Source organism: Nicotiana tomentosiformis, chromosome 5 (genome assembly GCF_000390325.3).
Source record: "Nicotiana tomentosiformis chromosome 5, ASM39032v3, whole genome shotgun sequence".
NCBI lineage: Eukaryota > Viridiplantae > Streptophyta > Magnoliopsida > Solanales > Solanaceae > Nicotiana > Nicotiana tomentosiformis.
This window is the reverse complement of record NC_090816.1, coordinates 80779027-80801259: the sequence shown is the minus strand read 5'-3', so window position 1 is coordinate 80801259 and position 22233 is coordinate 80779027. Positions and strand designations below refer to the sequence as shown.

The 22233-nt window shown below is 37.6% G+C and overlaps 2 protein-coding genes across 3 annotated transcripts; one reads left to right on the top strand and one right to left on the bottom strand.

The window, feature by feature from the left end:
• The first annotated feature begins 3988 nt into the window (after positions 1 to 3988).
• LOC104113399 (autophagy-related protein 18d-like) lies at positions 3989 to 9546 on the top strand. Its single transcript, XM_009623548.4, has 5 exons — positions 3989 to 4248; positions 5277 to 6082; positions 8238 to 8493; positions 8782 to 8905; positions 9200 to 9546. The coding sequence occupies exons 2-5, from the start codon at positions 5306 to 5308 to the stop codon at positions 9291 to 9293; spliced, it is 1251 nt and encodes a 416-aa protein (XP_009621843.1). The 5' UTR covers positions 3989 to 4248; positions 5277 to 5305; the 3' UTR covers positions 9294 to 9546.
• A 961-nt stretch (positions 9547 to 10507) lies between these two features.
• LOC104113398 (uncharacterized) lies at positions 10508 to 20439 on the bottom strand. 2 transcript variants are annotated; one of them, XM_009623547.3, is made up of 8 exons: positions 19756 to 20436; positions 16530 to 16606; positions 16232 to 16400; positions 15209 to 15297; positions 14948 to 15112; positions 14695 to 14772; positions 13627 to 13730; positions 10508 to 11053 (listed from the first exon to the last, which is right to left on the bottom strand). In XM_009623547.3, exons 1-8 carry the CDS (start codon positions 20243 to 20245, stop codon positions 10948 to 10950), a joined length of 1278 nt encoding a protein of 425 aa, XP_009621842.1. In that variant the 5' UTR covers positions 20246 to 20436; the 3' UTR covers positions 10508 to 10947. The 2 variants fall into 2 exon arrangements, with proteins under 2 accessions (XP_009621842.1, XP_070031123.1); XM_070175022.1 differs by lacking the exons at positions 10508 to 11053; positions 13627 to 13730 and adding an exon at positions 13775 to 14588 and having other exon boundaries at positions 19756 to 20439.
• Positions 20440 to 22233: the final 1794 nt, after the last annotated feature.

Below are 22233 nucleotides of genomic sequence, written 5' to 3'. Positions count from 1 at the left end.
TTCATTAAGAAAAATACATGTCTTCCTTTACCTGAACTACACTGGAATATGAATTTATCCTGTTTAGTCTAGAACAGCATGTCTACGTGTCTTAATTGCTTATGTGAACTCTGTGCAGCATGCTTAGTGAATTTCCTGCTTTTTCTTGACTGGTACTTAGCATATTTTAAGAAGTTTGGTTACCTCGTCTTTGATGAAGGCATGTTTGACCTCGGACTGGAGCCTTCTTTTTTGCTTTACCGGATGGAATTTTGGATCCAAGCTTAGTCTATGAGTAGTTACTTCTGGTGGGATCCCTGTCATGTCAAGATGGGACCAAGCGAAATAGTTCATGTTAGCTATAAGAAATTAAATAAGATTTTTCCTAAGCTCGGGATTTAACCCCGTGCCCAGGTATACCTTTCGTTCGGGCAGATGTTCGACCAGCGTAATTTGCTCTAGTTCTTCGACTGTTGATTGGGTAGCGTCAGAATCATCAGGGACCATGAAGGATCGAGGGACCCCATATTCATCATCTTCGCTAGTCTTCAGATTCCCTAGTTGGGTCGAGGCTGACGTTTGTGATTGTTATTTGGTATTACGTTCCCCTTTCAAATCTGATCCTTTGGTCGATGATAGTGAAGATATTAGAATTACTTCATCGACGTCAAATATTTCTTTTGTGGCCGGTTGCTCTCTGTAGATCATTTTGACTCCCTCTGATGTTGGGAATTTCATAACCTGGTGGAGGGTCGAGGGTACAGCTCTCATATTGTGGATCCACGGTCTTCCAAAAAGAGCGTTATACCTCATGTCGCCTTCGATCACGTGGAACTTCGTTTCTTGGATGGTCCCGGCCACATTTATTTGGCAGAATTATCTAGCCCTTAGTAGTTTCATATGCCATATTGAATCTGTTTAGAACCAGGGTTGCTGGCACGCCCTGGTCCTGTAGACCGAGCTGCTCTACGACCTTCGATCTAATAATGTTGGCGAACTACCTGGATCAATTAACACATGCTTAACTTGAGTTTTATTCATAAGTACAAATATTACCAGTGCATCGTTATGGGGTTGCGTGATTCTTTCTGCGTCTTCATCACTAAAGGACAAGGTTCCTTTAGGTGTGTAATCCTGAGACCGAGATCGCTTCTCTCTTACAATCGACATCTTAGTGCATTTAAGCACCGTCCCCTGGGGATATCGATCCCTCCGATGATCATGTGGATGATATGGTGTGGCTCTTCTTGTTCGTTTTGTCTTCTGAAATCCCTATTTTTGAAATGGTTTTTGGCCCGGTCACTTAAAAGTTCTCGAAGGTTCCCTTTATTAAATAACCGGGCTACCTCCTCTCTCAATTGCCTGCAATATGTGGCCATGAGTGCCATGATATTCACACATTTGATTGGGATTCCTCTGGGTTGGATCGGTCTGCAGAGGTCGAGGCCATTTAGTATCTTTGATGTGTCCGATAGCCGACACGATGGCGGATGCATCGATGTTGAAGTTATATTCCGATAATCTTGGTGCTTCCTTAGGTCCAGTATGCTTGACGAACCCATTCTTGTTCATCATCCCCCGAGACCCTTGGCCTCGATCACTTCTTCTATTGCTTTGTACGAGGTTACGTCTTGGTTCGTTACCCCTATAATCTCCACTATACGGCCGGTATTTTTCCCTGATCGGCCTTTGTTCTCGGTTGATGTCCCTTTTAATAACGAACCCAGAACCCAACTGGTCATCTTCGACTCTAATCTTCGATTGATACCGATTGCGAACATCGACCCAGGTAACAGCTGGGTATTCGATCAGGTTCTGCTTCAACCGTCGTGAAGCTATCGAGCCTCATTCATTCCGACCTTGAGTGAAATCTTGAACAGCCCAATCGTCTGTGACTGGTGGTAGGTCCATTCGTTCCATTTGGAAACGAGATACGAATTCTCTTAGCTTCTCGTTATCTTTTTGTCTTACCTTGAAAAGGTCCGACTTCCTGGTCTCGACCTGTATGGCTCCAGCATGTGCTTTTATGAAAAAAATCTGCAAGCATAGCAAAAGAATCGATAGAGTTAGACGGTAAATTATGATACCATATCATTGCTCCTTTTGACAGGAGTTCACTTAATTTTTTCAATAATACAGATTCGATCTCATCGTCTTCTAGATCGTTCCCTTTTAATGGCACATGTGTAAGAGGTGACGTGTTCGTTGGGGGTTGGTCGTTCTATTATATTTAGGAATTTCGGGCATGCGGAACTTCTTGGGGATCGGTTTCGGAGCTGCGCTCGGGGGGAAAGGCTTTTGTACGAACTTTTTGGAATCTAAGCCTTTTAATATCGGTGGTGCCCCCGGGATCTAATCAACTCTGGAGTTATACATTTCCATCTTTTTGTCATTTTCTTCAATCCTCCTTTCTCCTGACTCTATTCGTTTTGTCAGTTCCTCGAGCATCTTAACAATTTCGGGATTAGTCCTCAATTCTTGCTCATTTGACCTTACTACAGCTGGTCCCGTTTTGTGGGTGATTTCTTGGGGTGGACTGGGCTCGAGTCTAGTCGGTGTCTGGGTTTGACTCTGCAACTGGGCTATTGCTACTTGTTGAGCTTGCAACATTTCGAAAATCATACGCAAGCTGATTCCGTTTTCCTTAGCGTTTTGGGTATTTCGAGCTGCAGATCAAGTTCCACCATGAATGCTTTTTTCAGGGTCGGAACGTTGGTTTGCCTCGATTGCCACATATGAATTAACATCTATTGGCTCTTCGACCCGAGCTCCAATGGGATAGACGAGTGGCCTTCCACCCCTGGGGGTTAAGTTGTTGTTCTCATCTTGAAGGCCAGCTTCGTTGTTGATAGGTAGGGCCATTAATTGAGAATTCGTCGTTTTCAACCCGAAATCAAAGGCATTTCCAAGAGCAAGTGTAAAATAGTGTGTTTCACAGAGATTCGTACCAAATAACCACTATTATCCTTAGCCCCACGGTGGGCGCCAAACTGTTTACCTGAAAAACGGATAGAGTTGAATTTATACGTAGTTCTAAGAATACGTGGTATAGCTTGGTACAAATCAGAAAAGTAAGTAGAAATATATCGAATATTGACTGTATAAAGGAATGAAATACAAACCAAATTGATTAGAGAATGATTTATAAACGAACAAGATGAATTAACATCCAAAGCTCAAAAAAGGATAAACTCTCTATATATCAGTGTAATAATCTTTGAAATATAAGTGTATGAATGTTTTTATCTTTTCTTCGGATGTTCTATCTGCCCTTACAGAAATGATACTCACTCTTAATATAGTGGGAAAATCCTACTTTGGATATAATAAAAAATACATAGTGCAGATCTCATGATAGATTAATTAATTAGCTTTTCCTTAATTTCCGCCGAGATTCTACCCTAAGTGCGGCTACAACGACTCTTTATCTCATAACTCGATCTAGGTTGGTCTTGGAACTGATCGATCTCCGGATCCCGAGCTTGATATCGACTCGAGCTCGATATTGACTCGGGCTCGGTATTGACTCGGGCTCGGTATTGACTCGAGCTCGATATCGACTCGGGCTCGGTATTGACTCGAGCTCGATATTGACTTTGAGCTCGGTATTGAATCGGTCCCTGAATCTTGAGTTTGATAACCTGGCTTCGGATCTCATCTCGATATTACGAAGACGACCCTTGGTCTGTTATGTTCCAATCTTGACTAATTACACGAAGGGCAAAACAGGTTTTGACCGTATACACTAATATGCTAGTAATATATATTGATTAGAAATCCTTTTTGTTTTCCTAACAAAAGGTCACGCATGAATGATCTAATGAAATTTTATTGTAGATCAATGGAAGCCGTAATTTCTTCTTTACCTTTTCTTTCTTTTTTTCTTTATAGACAATTCAATTATGAAGTATGTTTCCGTAGAAAGTAAAACTCCATTTAGATTTTAGATGGGGATTTTGACTCGAACATGATTTTCTTAAATTTAATACAAAAAAGAAAACATCTAAACAAGGATGATGGTGTCACTCTGTCAAAAACAAAAGATCCCCTCGAATCCGCGGATCTCCCCAACAGGCCACACCCAAAAATAGAAATAACCAGAATAACCCGTCGGACTCTTCTCTCCTCAGTCGTGCTTTCCTCTCCAATCTTTCCCCTCAATCACAATTCACCCTCCCAAAGATCTGGGCTTCTCTCTCTTTGATCGTGACATCGCAGTCGCTACCACAAAATTTGAGCTTCACCAATCGCTGCCGAACTAACACAAAGGTCAACACATTTTACTCTTATTTATGTTTTTTTTTTCCATTTTCAATTGTACATGCCCGAATGTGGATAATTAGGGTTTACTTAAAGATACTATCTTTCTGATTTTTTCATTTTAGTTAGGTGATTTTAAACTGTACGATTTAAAATCCAGTCAATTCTAATGATAATTGACGCGAGCTGAGGTTTTCTTGAAGAGTGAGTATACTGTGCTGAAAAAATTGAGCTTCTTCAGGAAATCAGAGAACAAGATCATTGAGTGATGATAAGATGAATCAGGCTTTATTAGTGATGTTCCTCTATTTATGTCTAAAGGCAAATAGTAATTTAACTAAAGAGATAAAACTGTGACTTAGAATTGATTGAAAGATTATGGTGTGAAATCCTTCATGTCCAGAATGTGGTTCACACAAATGCACTGTGCCACTTTAATTTAGCCTGCAAAGAATCAAGCTCTTAAACTGTGAACATTTTCCTAGAGACAAATTGGTCTCAGCAAGTGATCATCTAATTTGTGGTAGCATTTGCAAAAACATGCTCTTGGAGAGGGTCAAGACGTTTTAAAGTTAAAACTTTTAAAAAAAATGCAGAGAACAACACGTAGAAAGTGTCTCAAGTTTTGTATTTCCTTTTTCATGTGGTTCATGACTATTTAAATATAAAACTTATCAGAAAAGTGTCTTCTAAAATTTAGCTTCAACTAGTTTTCATTTCTAATTCCAATATAATTAATGTTATTGTTTGGCTGCCCTCTAAAACATAAATGTTCTCTAGATCTATAGAGGTTCTTCTGTGGGCTAAGAAGTAAACTTTATACAGCAAATTTTGTTGTTGACGATGGTGGAAAACCAAAAAGATACTCATGCTGCTTTGGTAGTTATGTACTTTTGCATTCTGTGCTATTACTCACGCACTTCTAGACTTAAGTATTACGAGCTTTTTACATTTGTTCCTTGCTGTCTTAAGGTATGCACTAATTGTTTTACATTTGTTTGTCGTCTTTATGTGCTTTTTCAAATTTGATTTTGTAGATTTCCATAGCTTCTGTTTGCATTTGGTGATGACTACTCTATCATCCCCAACGAGTTTAACTGTCTCATCATCTCGAGGGACACTTCCACCAGCAGCCTATGGGACATATGAATCCCCCATGATCGGGGCCTCTCATTCTGGCCATTCTGAACCAGAGATCAGTGACAATGATGATACAGAGCTACACTCTGTGTCATGGAATCAGGATTACAGTTGCTTTGCTGCTGGCACTAGCCGTGGCTTTCGTGTATATAACTGTGATCCTTTCAAAGAGACTTTCAGACGTGATCTGAAAAGTGGTGGGTTTGGAATAGTAGAGATGTTGTTCCGATGCAACATTTTAGCACTTGTCGGTGCCAGGACTAACGCCCAATACCCACCTAATAAAGTTATTATATGGGATGATCATCAGAGCCGATGCATTGGTGAATTTTCATTTAGGTCTGACGTTTGTGCAGTGAAACTAAGACGGGATTGTATTGTTGTAGTCCTTGAGCACAAGATATATGTCTACAACTTTATGGATCTGAAGCTTCTTCATCAGATAGAAACTGTGGGCAATCCCAGGGGACTTTGCTGCCTCTCACACCATTTAAATACATCTGTATTGGCTTGCCCAGGCGTTCGAAGAGGACAGGTCCGGGTTGAGCATTTTGGCTTGAATATGACAAAGTTGATCAAGGCGCATGATTCTCAGATAGCATGTTTAACCTTGACTATGGATGGGCTGCTTCTTGCAACAGCAAGCACTCGGGGAACTTTGATAAGACTCTTCAACACCATGGATGGAACTCAGTTGCAAGAGGTAGTTTCTTCTCTCATTTCTGAGGAATTTTGTTGAAGAACTAGAGATTCAAATGGTGATAGGAAGGGATGAGCACAAAGCTGGCTCATTCCTTTTGCAGTTTTCTTAGTGCCGGATTCTCATAAAAGTCGGGCGTTGTCATCAAATATTCCCGTTCCAATTTTTCCTGAATTACTTTCCGGCATGGAGATTATTTTTGACATGTTAAGGTACATACCTGTTAAGTTTCTAAGGTCAAAAGACATCATATTGAGGTCAAACTAGCATATAAGAACGTAATTGTATAACTCAGCTGCCTAGTAAAAGAAGTCAATCTTGTGGGATGGGCCATATGAAAAGTAGTTTTAGTTAATGGGCCGTAAAGAGTGGTAAGGTACTTATTTACATCAAAGCTTAACTTGGAGGCCATTTCGTCTCTGATCCAGCACAAAAAGGAAAATGGATACATACAAAGGTTATGTAATTGCAAAATGTGAAACAACTTATAAACATACATTCGTAGGTGTTTAGAGGTATAATGAAGTAATTAAAAGTTTCCTCTCATTAATAGTGATAGGGAGGAGGACGGAAGCAAAAGAGGCGGGAGAGAATTAGTGTGTATTGCATGTAGAGAGTAAAATAATATCTTGAAATGTGAGAGAAATGAATGACTCGGGTAAAAAACCCTTCATCAAGATGAGTTAGCAGAGGTGCAAGTTTCCTGTGTTTGCCAGAATCAGAAGTGGAAGAAGTACTAGAGTCAGTTGTGAGAAATGCGTCATGACCCTGACTAGGGGAAGAATGGGAGGTATTTTAGTGCGACGGAATAAAATGGCGTTGGTACTTTGGGATGTGAGGAAGGGGAGTTATTCCATTGGTATTTCTTTAATAATATGTGGGCACTGTTATTTAGTGGGGCTTTATGGGAGTCTATAGGCCATAGGTGAGGGATCAAAACTAGAGTTTCGGTAGGAAGTTTCAGGGTGGATGTGGGTGGCAAGAGATTCCATGGGCAATTGGTGGGAATCTCCATGCAATTAGGTTACTGGAAAAAAGCTGGACTAGGAGGCATTCTCTAGAGCAATGGGGGATTATGGGGCTTCATAAGTTGTCACCAGTTGATCAATTTTCCATTGGCATGTGCAAGATATACTTGGTCAATTGATGAGAATTTTATATCAAAATCGAGACTTGACAAATTTCTTATCTTCATAGGGTGAGAGGAGATAGATATATATTCAGTCGCTATCTAAAGTTCTCTTCACGGCTTCAACAAGTTTTAGTTTTTCCTTCTAAATGTAGTTCACATGTAATTGAGAAGTAGCCTTAACGTTTTGTGTAAAAATCAAACTATGTCACTTTAGATTGGAGAAAGGAGTATAATATTAAGTATTTTAGACTCGGTATTGCTAATAGATGGGATCCTTTTGCATCACAATGAACTCTATAGTGTTGCTTATAGACAAAACTACAATAGGTGAAAATGGTACGACCTTCAAATTTCATTTATCTATGTATGATACTGAAAATGGAATGACCTTGAAATATTCAAAACTTTTAATACTTTTCATGAGATAATTTAAATGAATACCGTGGTTAGTGAGGGTTCATATAGCCGAACCCAACTTGTTTGGAATTGAGGTGTAGTAGTTGTTGTATGTTTGTATGATGCTGAATATTTTGAATTTCTATATAGGTATGGTTTTACATGCTTTAGGGAGGTAATATTTCTCAAGCATGCTTCTGTCTTGTTTCTGGTGGTTGAAAATGGAATTGCTGAATGGACAGGACATCAAAAGTCTACTTAGCTTTAAGAATTAATTGTTGTCTCCTGTTAGTTGAGTCTTCTTTAGCTCTTCACTCTGCTGCTGGTTTGTTAAGAATCTCTCCTTAAGAATACTTTAGGGCCTGTAATACTCTTGTGAGACAATCTACAAAATCTTTGAGACTTCTAATTGTCTACAAAATACAAAATGGTATTAATGGGGCCACCTTTTGGTTTTAGATACTGATTTTGAGATGTTTTCCTCTAATTTCCTATTAGATTAAAAGCATGCTTTATATGATTCCTGTTCTATTTTGGCTCTCCTTTCATCTAATGGTGACTCTAATACTGAATGATAATATGTTATCTTTAGCATAGATTGCTTAATTCCTTACATATGCTTTGCGTTAGGTGCGTAGAGGGGTTGACAAAGCAGATATCTATAGTATTACACTATCACCAAATGTGCAGTGGTTGGCCGTCTCTAGCGACAAAGGTACCATCCATGTGTACAGCCTAAGAGTACGTGTTGTTGGCGAGGATGCTGCAGCTGATTCTGCTGTTAGAACTCCAACATTATTGTGTCAAAATTCATCAAATTCTCTTGATGCACTTATTTCTCCAAGTACTGGAGCCAACCCTGGTTCATCATTGTCTTTCATGAAAGGTGAGCGTGTTATGAAATTACACATCAACCCGAAATGCCTGTACAATGTTTCCCTGACAATAATAATTACATTAATAGGAATATGCCATAGTGTTTTAAACTGATTTTGTAATGACTATGCTGTATTATTCTAACTGCCAAGTTTAATAAGGTCAATTGATTGACTTCTGAAACTGATTTGATATTCTCACAAAATTTTACCTCTTTATCCATAGTGGTGAGGTGACACTGCCAATTTTCTGTTGGAACTGTTCTAATTTGATTTCTTTTCTGAATACAAATTTTCAGGAGTTCTGCCAAAATACTTTAGCTCTGAATGGTCATTTGCTCAGTTTCACTTGCCAGAATGTACCCAGTACATTGTTGCGTTTGGTTCTCAGAACACTGTTGTTACTGCTGGCACTGATGGAAGGTACTAAATAATTTTCTTTCTGGCTTAATATGTAACTCTGTTGCAACGATAGTCAGCAAATTCAGTTTAACCTTTTGGCATATGTTCTTTTGGCGCTTTGGGTGGAGATTGGAGTAATTGAGTAGATAAAATAGGGTGTAAGAATTTAGCATTGAACACCCCCCACCCCCCACCCACCCCCAAAAAAAAGAAGAAATATTTAGCATTTGTTCAAGGTATTCTGGCATTAGAACTAAAAAGTTTGTACCGTTTCTAAAATGTTCTCCTTTCTCTCACCTCTTGGACTTCTGTCAGTTTCTATAGGTGCAGCTTTGATCCTGTGAATGGAGGAGAAATGGTACAGCAGGAATATGTCCGCTTTCTGAAAACAGAGAGTAGGCAGAGATAGTTCTGTTTCTAAAAGTACTTTCCCTGTAAATAAATCTCAGATTTACTCTCATGTGAAATTGAAAAGAAGGGAGAAATGCTAGTAAATAATAAGTTATGTTTGCTGATTAATGTGTATATAATGGCTCTTGCGGCTCTCTCTATATAAAATTTTCAGATTATCTGCTGTATTGTTTATACTAATGTAATTTATTCTGTACGAATACATGGAACTTTTGCACCGTCTCTGTATATAAGCGATTGCTTTCCTTTTACTGGATTCTCAAGTATTCATTTGATTGTGCTTTTTATGACAGCTAGATGGTGTTGAATTTACTCGGTATTGTTTCTGGTTCAATAGTTTAGACATCTCTGCTCTAAGTAAACATTTATGACCTTGTATTACCAACTTTCATGTCCTGATAGAAGCAATGTATGATGCTATAGGAAGGCTTGGTTGGCAATGGCTTAATCTCACTACCGGGTTTCAGAACCAGTTTGATTAGTTTTGATAAAAGGGTCCTTTTTATTTTCCTGTTTGTAATAAATTCCGCAGCCGAGTGCATGTGGATCATCGATTGGGAAAAAGAAGCTAAGAAGCAGTACTAATGTAGACACAACTCTAGCCGTTCAACATTTGATTGTTAATGCTGATAACAAATGTTTGCACGCAGGGTCTATACATGTTTCTATTTTCTGCTCCATCCGTAACATTTATCTGGACACCAAGTTTAATTTATTAATTTGATAGTCTATAATATACTAGAGTAATTACGACGAGAAATGACCCAAATTTCCCTTGCGCAAGGATGATAGTTAAAAAAAATAAATTTAAAAAAAGCATCAAATCAGAGTTGTATCGCGAACAATTTAATAAATTCAAATTCTTGTAAGTTGTTCAAGTTATACACAAATAAAACAGTGTCAAATAGCTTAGAGCAAATTCTAAAATAGAATGAGTGTCATATTTAATATTACATGAAAGGTTCTCATAAACATTGAGACAAAATAAATCTCTCTTTTTGAGGGGAAGGATCAGCCAGAGGTCTGGAAATTAATCACAGGGCTGGCTCGTCATAGGACCTTGACTACATACCGGCCGAAGGCCTTAAGTTCTGGAATTAGGGAAGGGAAAAAGCCATAGCTGCATTAAGCACTTGTTTTTAAAAGGAAGGTTAAAAAGACGGTAACAAGATGAGATGCACCATAAGAGGCTTGGGAAATAAAACAAACTCATAGCCAATAAAGATGCGAGTGTCACCGGCCCCAACACCATCACTTGTATTTCATTAGTGTTGTATGATACATGGGATATACTATGATATTAATTTTTCTCAAGTTGAAATGATAATGAGGAACTGTACAGGCCTGAAAAAAGAAACAAAATTTTTGTGTTTGTGGTTAAATTTTGTGAATTACATAACATTACATGAATATTTTCTCTATACAAAAATGAAGCACAATATGTACTGATATTGGATCAGGACATCCTCTCATCCCCACCAAATCCTCAGAGAAGCTGCATCAAGAGCAGAGCCCATTCTTACGCAACATCCTCGTGGAAACCTTAACAGGGCAACCCCCAGAATCAGGTAATTTCATAACTCAGAAACTGGCCAAGTCGAGGATAATGCCACTACCACGGAAAGATATTCACTCTGGTGTAACATCTATATTTAGAATAACTGGAAGAAAAGGCTAGTCGATCCATCTCCAAAAGATTTTAGATCAGCAGGTCTGACCAAGGCTCTGCACAAAGGGCAACTTCTTTCCCTTTCAAACCTGAAACATGGTGTTTAGAGGACACTAACTGTTAGCACAAGCATAGACATAACACTTTTTAAGCATTCAGAATATGTCCATGATAATAGGCAACAGCCAAGCAATAAGGCAGAGAAGCAAATTGATTTAAAGATCAATTTTTTTCTCAAGGGGATAGCGGGAACATAATAATGATTGAGCAGTTACTACTTCAAAAATAACACTATGTGAACACAGACGCTCTCTCCTTTTCCTCTCCTTTTCAGCATTAAGGTCTGCTTTGATAGACCAGATTAGCCTATGGAAACATCTTTAGACTAAAATTGAAAATGACAGCAGACTCAATCACAGTTTTCTTTTCCTTCTGAGGGCAAGACGAATTCATTTGTGATAACATGATATGCTTCCACCGAATTAGGGACTAGCGACTATTTTCAATTAGATAAAAACTCGCTCTGAGAGCAAATTACAGTTACTTTGGCTAATGGTCATGACAACTAGTTCAGAGAGTTACAAAGGGCTCTCAAATACAAATGCAACAATCTCAATTTCAGCAAGTAGAGTTCTTTCCAGACATTGCCCAATTAGTAGCATTTATGGCATTCATTAAATATTCCAGTAGGCATTCCCTTGTTCTAATGGCTGCCTATGGGCTATGGCCTTCACCGGCAATACATGGCAGGATCAACACAAATGCTGATGATAGTTTGGCGCACTTCAAATATTTTATTAGAAGCAAAATGCTATAAAGCACTTTGTAATTAATGTTGCAGGATCAATGAGAAAAAAACACACATGAATCACAGCATAATGTCTGAAATGTCTGACCACCTCATTAAAAAGTTCAAACTATACATGCAGGTCAGACTCTTTTTTGTTGGGCCAAGCACGTGATAATTTTTTTAAATAATGGATGGCGGTGAGATGTAAGCCCAGGACCAATCTCTATATTATGGTAAGAATCTTTTTGATAAGGCTATACTATGGTGAGAATCTACCAGAATCTGCAGATATGATATATCTATTTTTTTTTGAAAATGATATGAGTATCTAATATTATACCTTAGATTAGGTAAATATTATTCTTTATAGCAATAATATTTTAATTACAAAAATAATCAAGTATCAGATAAAGACCTCGGTCGCTGTAGGAAGGAAGGCACCTGAGAGGAGGGCAGCCAATCACGGGAGAGATGAGCAGTTGACATCCAAGAGAGAAACAATGCCTAAACGGACATAGGAGAGAGGAGCAATGCCGGAACATTCACCGCAGAAATTAGCGGTGCATGATCAGTCATTGTAGAGATGTGTGGCGCTGGTTGCCGGAGAAATGAGAGGTGTCGCCTGCCGGAGGAACAGTGCCAAGGTTATCGCAGGAGAGAGGAATCCAGCCGGTTGCTGGAGAGAAGAATGGCTCCTACATGATCACGGAAGAGAAGCCATGCCTAAATGATCATTTGAGAAGCGGCGCCTGAACAGTCCCGACAAGAATGACATCTGCTTGTCGAAGAGAGGAGCAACAACTGCACGATCGTTTCAGAGAGGAGCAACAACTGAATGGTCATTTCAGAGAGTAGAGAGGCGGGTGTTGGAGAGGGGAGCGACATCAAACAATGGACTAGGAGAATATGTGTATAGATTTACAAATGTGTAGATTCATCGAACTTGAATAAGAAAATACTACAGAATGTTCTATAGGATAGCCTGTATTTAATAAATAATATATTTACTTCTCTTGTTGGGCATCGAGTATGATTATTTACTACATTGTACGTAACTTAAGATTCCTATGCAAGAAGCCCCTCTTATAAATTGCTTGTTAACCAAATTCAACAAGAGTTTCCGCATTTATTTTCACATGGTACCAGAGCCTCTACAATCTTGGTAAAGATTTAAGTGATTTCCGCTTACCGGCCGGAATGCCTTACACCACATGCCCTGCTAGTGTTTTTCTTCTTTCTTTCCTCTTTGGGTGAATGATGGTGCTTCTCTCTCAAACAATCAGCGTCATCTTCTCCCCGGACTAGAAAAAACTTCTCTCTGGCGATCAACGTCGTTCCTCTCTACGCACGACCGGTGCCACTCCATTTTCTACTCTCCATGACCCTCCTCTAAACATTACTGTTTTCTTTTATTGTTCTGCCAATTCAAGCTATGCTAATAGTGCCTTGGAGATTTACAACACCAAACCTCTATATGTTGTCCACAAAGCACTTTATTTCGCTGTGCAGTTTCCAACAAATTTTGCGACAAAAAATTCCAACACTGCTTAATTTTTTGGTGATTGTGCACTATTCAGAGATTTTGGTGGCAATCCTTTGGTGATTGTGCACTATCCCAGCAACATTTTGGCGGTCTTCAAAATTAGCAATTTCAAAATTGGTTTGCCAATTTGAGGGAGCGTGTTGAATGTTACTAGAATGCGTCTAGATCAACATATGTCTAGCTTCATCGAACTTGAATAAGAAAAATGTTAATAGGAATTCTATAGGATTCTTTAGGATATTCTGTATTTAACTAATAAAATATTTAATAACCTTGTTAGGAATAAAGAATGACTACCTACCAATTATAACTGCAAAGGAAATACTAACCATTCTGAGACACAGTCTTCACAAAAGATGTGTTTGCAACGCAACAAAATTGGTGCATTCATCTTCTCCTGGCAAATAGCACATAGATCACCAGCTGCAGTTACCTTGTTGAAACATAAAACGTAAGATTACATGAGAGAATTGCATATTAAAGATATAAGGAAAAGGAAAGATATCTAATTAGGTAATTCTCTTCCTTGCCAAAATGAGCGATAATATGCTTACTGCTCGTTCCATATAAGTAACTCTAAGAACACAGAAGAGTATCTTTACAGCTTCTCTAAGTAACTAAAAAAGGCTGATGAATCTAAGGACACGCCATAAAAGAGTGGATCTTTATGTCATTTATAGCTTCAGACCTAGTGTCACTTTAATCTTTTGCATTTGCTATTTTATGTCTCACAGATCTGTCTGTTAGTATATTAAACTGGGGATTGCTTTAGATTGCTTCTAGTTGAAATTGTCACAAAACACCCCAACTTCAGCTCCGCAACTTTTACATTTGGTAGTCCCGAGCACACTTTCCACTATTTGGCCTAGACACCAAGAAAAGGCAAAAGTTTTATGAATGTAAATTGTCCTTAGATAACTGAGATTAAAGTCTATAAACGAGGGTTAAGATTTTTGGCATTTACTGCATGTCCGTATGCATAAACCACTGAGTCAATGGTCATTTAGAAGTTGAACCAACATTACCTACTTGGAAAAAGAAGAGTGAATAGCTTAAAGATAGGTAAAGAAACGAAGAGCGCAAACAACATAGAGGTTGTACGACACACTTCAATGTTGGTAACACAACTCAATAGCTTACAAAAAAGATATGGTCAATCTATAAAGGAATAAAGTTGCTATAAGGAAGCGACATGAAATTTATCATCAGACCAAAGAAAAGCGACTGAAAAAAAAATATAGGATGTTACCCTCTCATTATCCACGAAGAGCACAATAATTTTTCCTCCCACCTTACACAAGTATATTTTTCAATTTTAGTGCATCAATTCATACATATAACTGCTTCTAACTGTAAAATAGAGAAGAAACATTGCAAGCCAATGACAAAAATGATACCTGGTCAGGTGTGGCATGTGACCCATAATGGATTTCCTTAATCGACAATGCCTTCAAAGCAGTAAAGAATGATTGAACCTGCGGACCAGAAACTAAGTGTGACGGAGAGGGAAACCATGCCAAATTTGTATAAAAATTGTGGGGTGCTCCCCCACCCCCCTGCCGGGGGGGCGGGGGAGAGTTGGGGAGGACGGTGGCTTTTCCATTTAATTTTGGTAACCACCAACAGAAATTAGCTCCACAAAGACCTTACCTTCTCAACAATTGATGTAAGCTTAAACGTCAAGTACAATCCTGTTGTCAATGATGAAAAAAGGCTTCCATATTCTTTGTTGAGAAAGAACCTATACCAGACAGGAGCCGGTAATAATGCACGATATAGAAGCAGGGTATACTCCACCAGAGTCAGCATTTGGCCCTACGAGACCAATCAAGTTCAGTGTTCTTTGCAAAAAACATAGAGGAAATCAACAAATCGCCAGATAAAACATAAAACATTGGCTTCATAGTATACCTGTCTGCGGAAATTGTGGCCCCTGCCATTCTTGTAATACATAAGCAGTGCCAACTTCAAAGCCATTGCTGCCTGCCGCACCATTGTATCTGGATATAACAACATTTAGGAGAAGGTGAGGACTGATGCTCCTTCCTATGAGATGTCTAGAGTTAAGAGCCTTCATAGCACCCCAAAAAGATGAAGATAGATTTATTTAGTACAACATTGAAAGGGCAGCCCGGTGCACTAAGCTCCCACTATGGCGGGGTGGAAGGACCGGACCACATTGGAAATGTGGAACAATATAGAGTGGAACAATCACTTTCTACATGGCAAAAATGAACTATTGAAGCATAAAGGGCACCTGATATAGGGTCATCAAGGGGGGAATTAAGCCGCTAGGCAATATTGTCTGATATGATTTCATGAATAACTCCTTGGTATGATTTCATGAATAACTCCTTGGTATGATTTCATGAATAACTCCTTGGTATGATTTCATGAATAATTCCCTTGTATGATTTCATGTATATTATTTCTTCCTTCTCCTTTTCACACTCTTTCATTTTCTAAGGGGTCTGGAGCTAAGCAGAGGGTTTTCCTTTCTTTTATTTGATTGGTAAAAAGGAGAAAGATCCCTAGTGATGAAAGCAGAGGGGTCTTTCTTTTTCTTGTTTATTTATTTATTTTTTTTTGGGGGGGGGGGGGGGGGTGGTTTGGTGGGTGGAGGGGGCTGTGAAGGAAGTAGGTTTTCTATTATATGATTGCAGCGGAATTATCCTATCTCCCAAACCCTGAAGTAGGAAAAATAGAGCAATGTCATGTGAATTTAATTTGAGGGAAACTAGAATAATGATCAGAAACAGAAGAAATTTCCGATCTTAAGTTGCCACTTCACAAAAGCACTCTGATTTAATATTTCAGGGCAATTATTCATGTTAGGACAGAAATATTGGCAAATTATTAGAAGGTGACCAGATGTGTATAGCATTATACAAATGTATGCAGAACAAAGAGTAGAAGCGTATCAAAAAATCATACCATTTACCAGGATGATGAAAATAGCATGCCAAAAAGGTGGAATAACTTTCGGGGGAACCATAAGTAATGGATAGAAAAGATCATCTTTGTGATACCACCAATAGATTCCAATAACATGAAGCATATACAGCAGAAAATAACCAAGAAGGACATTGATCTTTCGCTCCCCCTGCAAATATCAGCACTTCAGTATGACCATATTCTGAGTCCACTTTAATCTTTGTATCGAGCTTCAAAGAGGATAAGTGTTGCACAGCAAGTAAAACTAAATACAATTAAAGATGGAGCACAATTGCACCTTTAGAGCTGTCTGCTTCCGAAGAATGTCATTTGACTTGAACATGAAGGCAGTGATCCAAATTGTGACAAAGAAACCTGCAAAACATGAATTAGAGAATGAAATAAAGGACTCATGCAGCTGAAAAGAAATTTAGCATGTATATGTGAATAATCAAACTTTTAGCAATGAAATTGGAACGAGAATTGCCAATATTGACAAGTGTCCATGTCTGAAAAAACCAATTGAAACTTGAAAGCCAGCTTGAATTATGCAGCACTCGTCAAACTTTTATCGGGCACTAAGTCTATTCATACTGTCAGCAACTTTACTTCAGTAACATGCATCATGATGCACTAGTCTCCATGACGAAGGTGAAAATTGGCACCATCGTTTTTTTCGTCCCCATCTATAAACCTAGTATTAGTCAATAATCCACTTCAATCATTTACTGCTCGCCATTGCTGAAAACTTCATTTAAGATTAATTGAGAGTTCATTTGTTACAATATACATTACTCTCGGGAACCAGTAAATGTTGCCAGAAGGAAAAAATAGATAATGCCGTCAAACGTCTCTAGGGGAATGTTCATCAAAATATAACCATATATCAGGAAAAGAAAACAGGCCAATCACATCTTAGAAAATAACATGATAAGTTAAAAAGGCAAAGAGCTATGTGAATCTCCCAACACGTCAAAAAATTTCATAGAACTGTTTATCATGTTCAAAGGCATTCTCCTACATATTTTTAGAGTTCTATCTTCACGTTTCTTTTCATTAGCCTCAGTGACTCTAAGAAGTGAGCACACAACAGACGCGTAATGAGTAGGAGTGGTCATAGAACAAAAATGTATTACTCTCATAATCAAAAAGCTCCCCTTCAGCAGTTACATCAAACATCACATAACATTCCGGTCAATATCATGGTAACCGTTATCAATCAATAGAAGCACCAAAAAGAAAAAATGATAGAGCCCATATCCAGATTGATTCCTAGGTAATAGAATGGCAGGTTGCCAGCTTTTAGATTTTCGCCAACACGACGACCCGACATGAGGATACCAACTGCAGCTGACAAGTGAAGCTAGTGAGTTAAGCCTCAAGCCTTCAGGGGTCATTTTTGGTAGGAGAACAAGTTATCCTGGGATTATAATGATGGGATTATAATACAGGGAGTAAATAATGACGGATTATTCAGTGAATATATATTTATGGTAGATGTATGGTTCGTTGGCCTAAAAATGGGATATACTGGTTATAAAATAAGCATGTGTTTGGTGTTTACTAGATAAGTTGGGATAAACTTTTATTTTCAATTTTAACCTTGGATTGTTTAAAAGACTTTGGGAAAGAGCCTTAGAGAAGTATATCTTTGCCGTTTTAGTGTTTACCCCGGGATTAACCAATCCCCGGATTATTATCCCACCCTCAATGTGAGATAGAATAAACACATTGTGGGATTAATTAATCCCGGGATTACCAATAACGAATACAAAATTCAACCAAACGCGGGATAAAATAATCCCGCATCTAATCCCGGGATTATTTTCCCTTATTCCACATACCAAATGACCCCTCATAGACAGCCTAGGGACTCGGCCCTGAGCAAATTGCAGATGCCAGCATAGCCAGCTAGTCCAGAGTCTTAGATGTATAATTTTACTTGTTCACCTATTAGTCTAAAAGAACATACAACAAAGGGTCTCCACACGGTATCTTATGCCAACTTGGGCTTCCCACTCCATGTGTACATTACATTTCTTTTAGCAGAGTGTAGAGGTATATATCTCTGTTTTAAAAGGCGTTTCTGGGGCGAGCCCCAGCGAGGCGTACCAAAAACGCCCTGGGGCGATGGTGTGGGGCGAAAGTCTCAAGAGGCGTACGCCCCGCAATTCGGGGCGTTCGGGGTGCATTTTTTTAGTAAGGAGTAAGCCCCAGAGACTTTTTCAAATTAAAACAAAATTTGTTGAATTAGTCCTTCATATAATACCCAAATTCTCAAAAGTCAGTTTGGTAATTACTCAAAAGGTTTAAAAAGGAACTCAAAAGTATTAAATTTAAAAGTAAAGACCTTTTTTATTGATTTAAGCCCTAATTCATGGTTTTCCAATTTTTTATTTTGTCCGCTAGTCTGCTAATATCTCCCAAAAGTAACGAATATTTAATTTTTTTTACAAATAGAAAGAGAACTACATTTTTCTTCGTAGCAGCAAATTCAAAGTTCAAATTGCAAGTTAATCATCCTTTTTGTTCCTCCATATAGAAAACTTTATTCTTTTAGACTCAAATTACTTGTGCTCGTAAGTAACGTATAATAGATTGTTTTGATTAGTTTTTGTGGGGATGGAGCACATATATATATAGTTTTCTTCAATTTTTATGCAATTTTACCTGTTTATAAATATTAACTGTCATTATATTATTTTATAAAATATTAAAAATTAAATACCTATGGGGCTTACGCCCCGCTGAGGCATATATAAAGCGTCCCGCCTTTTAAAACACTGGTATATATCACCATATGACAGCATGTCACACAAAGAGGCATATGTATCACTAAAAATATCTAAAACGAATGCAGTATCTACAGAGTTTCCATTTATTATATTTTTTAAGTAACCGATTAATCCGCCCTGAGATTTCATCCATTATAGTTTAATGCCAAATATTTCTTTTGTATGCTTTGTTAGGACAACGATGTCATTTCCACATGACTTGCCTTCTCTTTTGCATTGTATAAAGACCTTGCTTGCACTCATTTGGAAGGTGGCGTTCTTCTTTGAGTTCAGTTTTCATTTGAACTTTTGTTTCACTATTCACACTCTTCTTCAGTTTAAGTTTGGTTCAGTAACATTTGCTACACATTAATAACATGCTTAGGTTACTACTGATAATCACATTCTCTCTCACAACCGTTGAGTAATCAGAACCAATCATCAGTGTAGTCTCAACTTCAAACCTTTAACCACCACAAAGTAGCAAAAATATTGTGCAACTCCAAACATGACGGAGCAACAACTAAGCCTCAGTCACAAACAAATTGGGGTCAGCTATATGAATCCTCATTGACCATGTTACTTCATATAAACTCCCAACAATATACAAAATAGAATAATAATATAAACAAAAGTAAGAAAAAAAAAATATTAGAAGTTGTTTATATTTTCTAGTGACATAGAAATTTTACTATTATAAAAGCATAGGACGTAAAGTAGAATTGCAAACATGACTAAAAAAGAGTATACCTTGCAAGTGTTGGCGGATGAAAACAACTACGAGGAGCAAGGAAAAAGGAAGAATCTGCTCAATCAACCTTGCAGCCTGCTGTATATCATACCTTTGGTATGAGGAAGAAGAATCCCTATTACCCCCACTCGCCGTAGAACTAGAACCCCTCTCCTCCATCACATCAACATCAACACCAACACCCTCACTCCTAACCCCATCATTTTCATTTATCCTAATTGAAAATTCCCCACTACTACTAGCATTACTGTTACCACTATTAGATATTGATTCAGAGTTATCGGGAATACGGTTATTATCAGGAATGAGCAAATCCACTTCAGGGTTGTCGGGTCGGACCCGGAGCAAACCGGAGTATTCAAGGAAAGTAGAAAGCGGGTACCTCAAGACTCGAAGTGGAGTGAGATTAAATCCGAAGGTGCTTGAATTAGAAGTAGGTGGAGATGATGAATTAGAATTCGGGTTTGTGTCAACACTTGATGTCTCCATCAATACAAGACTTTGAAAAAACAATAGAGTAAACAAGGCAATATATAGGGTTCTTGTTGCTATACAATTTTGGAGTATTAATGCAAATTTTAGTAGCTGAAGAAGAAGAAGAAGTAGCTGAAGGAGGAGGGAGAAAGCTCAGTCATAAACTTAAGGCTAAAGAAAAAAGAAATATTAGAGGAAAATTGGGATAAATGGAGAAATAGTTATTCCAATAATTTTTATGCATTACCAAAAACATAAATTTATGCCAAAAGGAGGAAGGAAGAGTAAATTTAGTTTTCCCTTTTGACTTGGAAACTTGAATAATAATAATATACTCTCTCATGTCCATTTTTACACCTCACTTGAGAACCTATTAATAAAAGAATTTTTTGACTATTATACCTTTATTTAATACTTTTCATTTCTAAATATCTTATGTTATGTAGTCAACTTTTTTCTTCTTTCAAGAACATTTAACACTAAGAGCAAAATAGAAAAACGTAATTAATATACCTTGATTTTTTAAAATCACAACTATTTTGGACCGGAAGGAGTATTAGGATAGATAGGTGATTTCTCAGATGAAAGTATCAAAGTTATCCAAAACTCCTCTTCTAAGAATGCAACATGCAATTTAGTCTAACGGTGCTTGAAAGCCTTTGTTAGAATAATTATTCCTGAAATATTTTTACTATATGATTAGATTGAGTACACATTATAATACATACGACAACTACGGGTCAATTGATTTTTTGGCCTTTTATAAACTTGTTTTTAGTTTTATGACTTTACCTCTTTTTTTTATACCTGGAAGAGATCTTTCATTTACACATAAGAGATCTAAAAAAGATATTTTCTTAAATTAAACATTGTAAAATGCCAAGAAGGCCTAAAACTTCCTACAACTACTATGATAAAACCGTGTGCAGACTAAACATATTCCTCAATGATGTACACTCTTATGCATCTCTTTCTCGTTTAACTGCTCAATTTTTCTTCAATGTCTGTATTATTTGCTCTTCTTCTACATAGGCAACTGATTTTCAGTCAACAACTTCGTTGTTTATAGGCTTCGAATGTTGAATTCATTTCACCGATTTTTTCCGATAGTTAAATATAGAACTCAAGCCTATATACTCGTATCGACAATATCAAAATTGGCACCGATGTTGAAGTCTATATTACACAAAGTAAAATCTTAAAATAATCGTTCGAAGAAATAAAGGAAATAATAGACTATATACAGTCCAAGATCGACATGCCAAATAATGTCTTATTTTAAGTGCTAGCATTAGATTGTGGTTATCCAAAGACTCTCTAATAAAAAGACACTTTATAAACTTTCCATTCATAATATTTTTTTCTATATAGAACCCTCTTTGACCATTATCCTTAAGGACTTCTACAGTCAATAAATTTTTTCATATATATATGTCTGCAATTTAAAATTCATCATGGATTAGTAGAAGTTTTATTTACTTGAATTTTTGTTTATAGTTTTAGTTTCATTATATTGTAATTGAAATTCTAGTTATTTGACGCTTAATTTATGTTATAGTATGAAGTTCATGGTCTTGAAACCTTAGCTTTGCTTTCAGCTAGAGCTTGAGATGTAAGTTGGGTGTTGGGGATTTTGAATGGCCAGGAGAATTTTTTTTAAGTTTACGATCCCTTATATGCTATAATAAAAGAGTATTGAAATTGGATCAAATGTGTGTGTTGACCCATAATATGGGAAGTGAGGATTTGAAGGACCGTTGATATTAATTCTAAGCGGTGTTGCATAGGTTGTTAGAGCCTCACATAATTTTGAAAAATAATAGAACTAACTTTAATGAGGAAGTGAGGATTTGAAGGACTACTGATATTAATTCTAGGCGGTGTTGCATAGGTTGTTAGAGCCTCACATAATTTTGAAAAATACTAGAACTAACTTTAACGAGGACACAGTTCATAAGAGAATACGCATGTTGTTTGGGAAAATCGTGGGTTAACCCACACGC

Excerpts from the sequence above, each read along its gene's own strand:
- LOC104113399 (XM_009623548.4), top strand. The coding sequence starts at position 5,306 with ATGACTACTCTATCATCCCCAACGAGTTTAACTGTCTCATCATCTCGA. Across the intron at positions 6,083-8,237 it reads ATGGAACTCAGTTGCAAGAG|GTGCGTAGAGGGGTTGACAA; the intron begins GTAGTTTCTTCT and ends GCTTTGCGTTAG. Across the intron at positions 8,906-9,199 it reads ACTGCTGGCACTGATGGAAG|TTTCTATAGGTGCAGCTTTG; the intron begins GTACTAAATAAT and ends GACTTCTGTCAG.
- LOC104113398 (XM_009623547.3), bottom strand. The coding sequence starts at position 20,245 with ATGGAGACATCAAGTGTTGACACAAACCCGAATTCTAATTCATCATCT. Across the intron at positions 16,401-16,529 it reads GGAAGCAGACAGCTCTAAAG|GGGGAGCGAAAGATCAATGT; the intron begins GTGCAATTGTGC and ends TGATATTTGCAG. Across the intron at positions 14,773-14,947 it reads TTACATCAATTGTTGAGAAG|GTTCAATCATTCTTTACTGC; the intron begins GTAAGGTCTTTG and ends TCTGGTCCGCAG.